Consider the following 7,140-nt stretch of genomic DNA (forward strand, 5'->3'; position numbering starts at 1 on the left):
GTGCCGCCGCTCCCCGGCGGGGTGACACAGGACGGCTCAGCACCCTCCGGAGCCGCGGCTGACTCAGTGTCGGCGGGGGCAGGGGAGAGGCGCTGCTTCCCGCTCGCCCATCCTCACTTCTCACACGCCCAGCCTCCAGGGGCAGGCTGCTGCCCACCGAACATCCTCTCCCCGTCTCCAGCAGGCTGCCACACGCCCACCGGGCGGGCGGGCAGCCCAGCTGCCAGCAGGCAGCCCCAGCTGCAGGTTGGTAGCCTCAGCTGCAGATAACCCCAGCTGCAGGCAGGCAGCCCCAGCTGCAGGCAGCCCCAGCTGCAGGTAACCCCAGCTGCAGGCAGGCAGCCCCAGCTGCAGGTAACCCCAGCTGCAGGCAGCCCCAGCTGCAGGTAACCCCAGCTGCAGGCAGGCAGCCCCAGCTGCAGGCAGCCCCAGCTGCAGGTAACCCCAGCTGCAGGCAGCCCCAGCTGCAGGTAACCCCAGCTGCAGGCAGGAAGCCCCAGCTGCAGGCAGCCCCAGCTGCAGGTAACCCCAGCTGCAGGCAGGCAGCCCCAGCTGCAGGTAACCCCAGCTGCAGGTAACCCCAGCTGCAGGCAGGCAGCCCCAGCTGCAGGCAGCCCCAGCTGCAGGTAACCCCAGCTGCAGGCAGGCAGCCCCAGCTGCAGGCAGCCCCAGCTGCAGGTAACCCCAGCTGCAGGCAGGCAGCCCCAGCTGCAGGCAGCCCCAGCTGCAGGTAACCCCAGCTGCAGGCAGCCCCAGCTGCAGGTAACCCCAGCTGCAGGCAGGCAGCCCCAGCTGCAGGTAACCCCAGCTGCAGGCAGCCCCAGCTGCAGGTAACCCCAGCTGCAGGTAACCCCAGCTGCAGGCAGCCCCAGCTGCAGGTAACCCCAGCTGCAGGTAACCCCAGCTGCAGGCAGCCCCAGCTGCAGGTAACCCCAGCTGCAGGCAGCCCCAGCTGCAGGCAGGCAGCCCCAGCTGCAGGCAGCCCCAGCTGCAGGTAACCCCAGCTGCAGGCAGGCAGCCCCAGCTGCAGGCAGCCCCAGCTGCAGGCAGCCCCAGCTGCAGGCAGGCAGCCCCAGCTGCAGGCAGCCCCAGCTGCAGGTAACCCCAGCTGCAGGCAGGCAGCCCCAGCTGCAGGCAGCCCCAGCTGCAGGTAACCCCAGCTGCAGGCAGGCAGCCCCAGCTGCAGGCGGGCACACCGCTAGCTTGGAAGCACCTCATGGCTCCCCAGCAAATTCCTCTCTTCTGAGGAGCGTCCCCAGCCCGACGTGGCCCTCCCCTTCCTCCCGTCCCGTCCCGTCCCGTCCCTGCTGACAAAGCGATTGCTCTGTTATCCTTGGCAGCGCTGGAGCCAGCAGCGGTCCCTAGAAATGGGAGGAAGGGACCCGGCGCGGGGTGGTGGAGAGAGACAACCACAGGGCAAGTTTTCAAAGGAAAAGCTCTGACAGAGCTTCTCTGAGTCATCCCCTGCCTCATCAGCAGGAGCTGCGGATGGGAAGGCTTTGGACGCGCTCAGCCCTGCCCCTGCCCGAGCCCTGCTAACCTTCCCCTGCCCCTGCTGAGCAAGCACCGCAGAGCCGCGGCCGCGGCACGCAGCGAGCAGCAGTTCCTCCCAGATGCTCTCACGAAGGCAACCAGAGAGCTCCAAGGGGGTTGGGAGGAGATGCCACTGTCCCACCCTGGCACAGGGCATCTCTGCCCCGGGGGGTAGAGGAGAGGAGAGGGAGAGGAGAGGGAGAGGAGAGGAGAGGGAGAGGAGAGGCGAGGGAAAGGAGAGGAGAGGGGGAGAAGAGGGAGAGGGGAGGGAGAGGGGTGGGGGAGGGGGAGGGGGAGGGGGAGGGCAGTTAACCAGGTTGGAAAAGACCTTTGAGATCATCAAGCCCATCCTATCCCCCAGCACCATCTAATCAACTAAACAATGGCTCCAAGGGCCATATCCAGGCTGGTTTTGAACACCTCCAGGGATGGGGACTCCACCACCTCCCTGGGCAGCACATCCCAAGGGCCAATTACTCTTTCTGGGAAGAACTTTCTCCTCACCTCCAGCCTAAACCTTCCCTGGCACAGCTTGAGACTGTGTCCTCTTGTTCTGGTGCTGGCTGCCTGGGAGAAGAGACCAACCCCCAGCTGGCTACAGCCTCCCTGCAGGGAGTTGCAGAGAGCAAGAAGGTCTCCCCTGAGCCTCCTCTTCTGCAGGCTAAGCAACCCCAGCTCCCTCAGCCTCTCCTCACAGGGCTGTGCCCCAGACCCCTCCCCAGCTTTGTTGCCCTTCTCTGGACACCTTCCAGCAGCTCAACCTCTTTCCTAACCTGAGGAGCCCAGAGCTGGACACAGGACTCAAGGTGTGGCCTAAGCAGTGCTGAGCACAGGGCACAAGGACTTCCCTGCTCCTGCTGGCCACACTCTGCCTGCTGCAGGCCAGGATGCCCTTGGCCTTCCTGGCCCTCTGGGCACACTGCTGGCTCCTGTTCAGCCGCTGTCCACCAGCACCCCCAGGTCCCTCTCTGCCTGGTTGCTCTCAGCCACTCTGACCCCAGCCCCCACCACTGTGCTCACAGCTGGATGCCCTTAGTCCTTGCCCCACCACTGAGCTTAGAGCTGGATCCCCCTTGACTCTTGGCCTCCCGTTGGTTCCCAGCCAGCTCTGGGGTGTGGTAGGGGGAGATCAGCAGGGTCACAACCACAGGGGCACTGGGGGAGAAGCCAGCAGCTTGTAGCACCAGGTCTTGACAGGAGGTGGACACTCCCCTCCCATTTCTATACAGCTCCTGGAGGTGCTGGATTGTGGAGATGAGAGAGACATCACATCTGCAGCCCAGAGCTGACTGGAAACCCTTCTCAAGCTCTTTCTTGCTCTTGTTTTCAGGTCCCTTTCATGGACTCACAGGGCTGGAAGGGACCTCAAGGCTCAGCCAGTGCCAACCCCCTGCCATGGGCAGGGACACCTCACACTGCAGCAGGTTGCTCACAGCCACCTCCAGCCTGGCTGCAAACACCTCCAGGCAGGAGGCTTCCACCACCTCCCTGGGCAGCCTGGGCCAGGCTCTCACCACCCTCCTGGCCAACAACTTCTTCCTCACAGCCAATCTCAAGCTCCCCACTTCTACTTTGGCTCCATCCCCCCCCAGTCCTATCCCTCCCTCACCCCCTCCCAAGTCCCTCCCCAGCTTGCTTGCAGCCCCCTGCAGCTCCTGGCAGGCCACCAGAAGCTCTCCTGGGAGCCTTCTCCTCTCCAGCCTGCACAAGCCCAACTCTCTCAGGCTGTCTCCAGAGCAGAGCAGCTCCAGCCCTCTGCTCCTCCTCCTGGCCCTTCTCTGGACACCTTCCAGCCCCTCCAGAGCCTTCCTGTGCTGGGGGCTCCAGACCTGGCCCCAGAGCTGCAGCTGTGGTCTCAGCAGAGTGGAGCAGAGGGGCAGAATCCCCTCCCTGGCCCTGCTGGCCACACTTCTCTTGCTGCAGCCCAGGCTCTGCTTGGCTCTCTGGGCTGCAAGTGCTCCCTGCTGGCTCCTGCTGAGCTCCTCCTCCCCCAGCACCCACATAGCCTTTCAATGAAGTCCTTTCCATGAAGAACCCAGCTGTGCCCCATGCCATCTCCTGTAGGAGAGCCTGGCATTCCAAGAGATTTCCACCCCTGTCTGGGTTGGGTTTAAGCAAAGCCAGAAGGAAGCTGGTTTGCTTCAAACCTCAGCTGGGAGCTGCTCTGCAGCACCAACCCCACGTGTCCCAACTGCTCTGACCCAGGAACCAGCCCTTGGCTGCTCCTCTGAGCAAGAGGCTGCTAATGTGAAGCCAGAGGAGGAGCTGGCACAGAAAACACACATCCAGCTCCCTGCCTCCACGTCAAAGAAGGGCTTGGTGGTGGCCAGGCCATGCTGAGGACCTCTTCCCCACCGAGCTTCCTGGGAGAGCAAACCTAAGCTTGGCCCAGATGGCTTGAAGCGACCTCACCCAAACACAGCAGGTCTGGGGCAAGGATGACTCAATCCAAGCCTGAATCCAGGTGCCAGCTGGCAGGCACTACCCATGGCTGTCCCAAAGGACACCGCTCAAGCACCCTGGAGAGCAGAAGGCCCCCGAGGTGGGCTGGGTGCCCTTTGCTGGCTGCCGGCTGCAGGGCTGCCTGGCACAGATGGTGTCTCTAAATAGGCTGGGGGAGGCTTGTCTCATGGACAAGTTTAGGTTTCTAGAGCAGAGCAAGCAGATGCTCTCAGGGAGTGTTTTGGAAGCCCAAAGGGTTGGAATCAGAGAGAGAGAGGAACTGCTGGGGAGGAGTTTACTGGGCCGTGAATGTCCCCAGCCCCTCCATCTATGCCCACACACACGCGGTTGGATTCCACTTGGAGGCAACGGAGCAAAAGCAACTCTGGGGTCAAAGCCCAGCACTCCAAACTCCTGAGTCAGCCCCCCCCCCCAAATTCCAGTGCTTCCCAAGAAAAACAGCACTGCATCTGGAGTGCTGCAGCTTTCATCTTCCCAGCTCCCTGTCTTGAGGGACCACGGAGAAAAGCAAACCAACAGACCCCCAGCTTCAGCCAACGCAGCAAGGAAAGCGCCGACGGCTCAGGGGAGGGTTTGCAAAGCCCCTCCTTAACCCACGACCAAACTGTCACAAGGCTCTGGGAGGTGGAGCCCTTGGGGATTATCTCCACAGAAAGCCCTCCCTCTCCATCCTGCTGCCTGCAGCTCCTGCTTCGACCCCCAAAACAGCCCAGGGAAGCTGCCCTGCCTGAAGCCCTCCACCCCCTGAGATGGAAGCAAGGCAAAGTAAACGTTGCACCAGGTCATTCTTCTGGCACAGAGCCCCGTGGCGGGCCAAGATCCAAGGGGGTCCGGCTCCAAACCTAGTGGTGGGCCAAGAAGATCCAGCTCCAAGTCCAATGGAGGGCTGGAGGGCCAAGATGCAAGGGGGATCCAGCTCTAAGCTCAGTGGTGGGGCAAGGGCTAAGCAGGTGCAGCTCTGGGCCCAGTGGTGGGCCAAGAGGGTCCAGCTGCAAGCACAGTGGTGGGCCAAGAGTCAAGGGGGAGCCAGCTCTGAGCTCAGTGGTGGGCCAAGGGCTAAGGGCACCCAGCTCTGAGCTCAGTGGTGAGCCAAGGGCTAAGGGCACCCAGCTCTGAGCTCAGTGGTGAGCCAAGGGCTAAGGGCACCCAGCTCTGAGCTCAGTGGTGAGCCAAAGGCTAATGGCACCCAGCTCTGAGCTCAGTGGTGGGCCAAAGGCTAAGGGCACCCAGCTCTGAGCTCAGTGGTGAGCCAAAGGCTAATGGCACCCAGCTCTGAGCTCAGTGGTGAGCCAAAGGCTAAGGGCACCCAGCTCTGAGCTCAGTGGTGAGCCAAAGGCTAAGGGCACCCAGCTCTGAGCTCAGTGGTGAGCCAAAGGCTAATGGCACCCAGCTCTGAGCTCAGTGGTGAGCCAAAGGCTAAGGGCAGCCAGCTCTGAGCTCAGTGGTGAGCCAAAGGCTAAGGGCAGCCAGCTCTGAGCTCAGTGGTGAGCCAAGAGGGTCTAGCTGTAAGTACAGTGGTAGGCCAAGAGTCAAGGGGGATCCAGCCTTAAGCTCAGTGGTAGGCCAAGGGCTAAGTGGGTCCAGCTCTGAGCCCAGTGGTGGGCCAAGTGTCTCTGATGATTGCAACACCCCCAGCTCACTCCAGACTAGCTGTACTGAGATGGTATCTGGCAGGTAACCTACTCACCTGTGGCACAGAGAGGTCTCTTTTGCCCCTGGGCACTGGCACCTGCTGTGGCATCACTATCTCGTACTGCTTGACATGGCTGAGCTTCTCCTCCAGGCTGGTGCCTGCAGCTGGGAGAGGTCAAAGGCCTTTGAGTTGGGATGCCCTGAACCAGGGCTCTGGCCCAGGCTGCCCAGGGAGGTGGCTGAATCCCCATCCCTGGAGGTGTTTCAAAGCCACAGAGCTGTGGTGCTGAGGGCCAAGGCTTAGCCCCAGCCTGGGCAGAGTCAGAGTGGTTGGAGTGGATGCTCTGGAAGGGCTTCCCCCAACCCAAACAGTTCTAGGAACCAACCAAGCTGCTGGAGGCAGCCAAGGTGAAGGCACAGGGAAGAGCCAAACCTGAAACACCCACTGGGGATGCAATTCCTTGCTCCAGCCTCCCCACCCCAGCTCTGGCCCCCACAGAGCACTCAGCATCACCCATGGGTTTGAGCAGGTCCCTCCGAGGCTGGCAGCCCCTGGTGCTTCAGTCAGCAGGGAGGTTTCTCAGCCCTGATGCCCCAGGGCCGGGGGCTGCGCAGGGGGAAGGCTCCGGGCTCGGGACGGCCTCCCCCCGCCCCGGCCTCTTGGCCTCGGCTGGGTCTCCGCCGTCAGCTCTTCGTTTGCGCCGGCAGCCCCGAAGCGGCTGCTCCTCAGCGGGGTGAGACGGGGCCCGGGGGACCCTGGTGCCCGTCTGCGGGTGCCTGGCGGCCGTCGCCCACGGAGCCGGGAGCCGGGAGCCGCAGCCCACCCCCGCGGCCGGCTGACTCACCCGCGTTCGTGTGTGTGCGCTGTGCGTGTCCCTGCCGGCACGCCGCAGGCTGCCGGTGACAAATCTCCCGTGGCTGGCGGCAGCCTCGCCGCCGAGGTTGCCTTTACATAACGGCGGCCGCCCCGGCATGCGGCGGGGGGCGCGGCGGGGCCGGGGGTCACCCAACGCCTCCTGCCGCCCAGCCGGCCAAGGGAGGCGAGCGCCTGGTGGTCCTCGGGGATCCCTTTCCTCCTCCCTTCGCCCGCCCGGCCCCGCGGGGATGCTCAGCCTGGCCCCTCCGAAGCCTCGCCGGGCTGTGACCCGTCCCCAAAAGCCACCCCAGCCCCAGCCCCCTCCCCTGCCGCTGCCCACGCGTCCCCTTAACTCCGGCAGGGAAATCATCGCTCCGCGACCCCTTCCTGCTGCCTCCGACCCTGCCCCACGGCTGAAGTTCCCTTCCCGGAGCTTTCTTTTTGCCCCGCTCTCCCCCACCTCCACCCCATCGCCCTACCCCCGAACTTCACACCCGTCCCGTCGGTGGTCGCCGCCCGCCCGGGACCGACCCCGCCCGCCCCGCGCTCACCGTGGGCCAGCAGCGGCGGCAGCAGCAGCAGCGGCGGCAGCAGCGGCGGCAGGAGCCGGCGGAGCGACGGGGCCATGGCTCCGAGGTGCCCGCGGCGCTCGGGCT

The 7,140-nt window shown here is 64.1% G+C and overlaps 1 protein-coding gene across 1 annotated transcript in view; it reads right to left on the reverse strand.

Annotated features, from left to right (window-relative positions):
• Positions 1 to 7,140, reverse strand: part of ADAM8 (ADAM metallopeptidase domain 8) — a 28,385-nt gene extending 21,245 nt beyond the window's left edge. The window contains exons 1-2 of the mRNA XM_054174616.1: positions 7,036 to 7,140; positions 5,684 to 5,793 (exon numbers count right to left, since the gene is read on the reverse strand). Of these exons, the coding sequence (XP_054030591.1) occupies positions 5,684 to 5,793; positions 7,036 to 7,111 (186 nt within the window). The 5' untranslated portion in view covers positions 7,112 to 7,140. The remainder of the gene's footprint in view (positions 1 to 5,683; positions 5,794 to 7,035) is intronic.

Source organism: Dryobates pubescens, chromosome 30 (genome assembly GCF_014839835.1).
Source record: "Dryobates pubescens isolate bDryPub1 chromosome 30, bDryPub1.pri, whole genome shotgun sequence".
Taxonomy (NCBI): Eukaryota; Metazoa; Chordata; class Aves; order Piciformes; family Picidae; genus Dryobates; species Dryobates pubescens.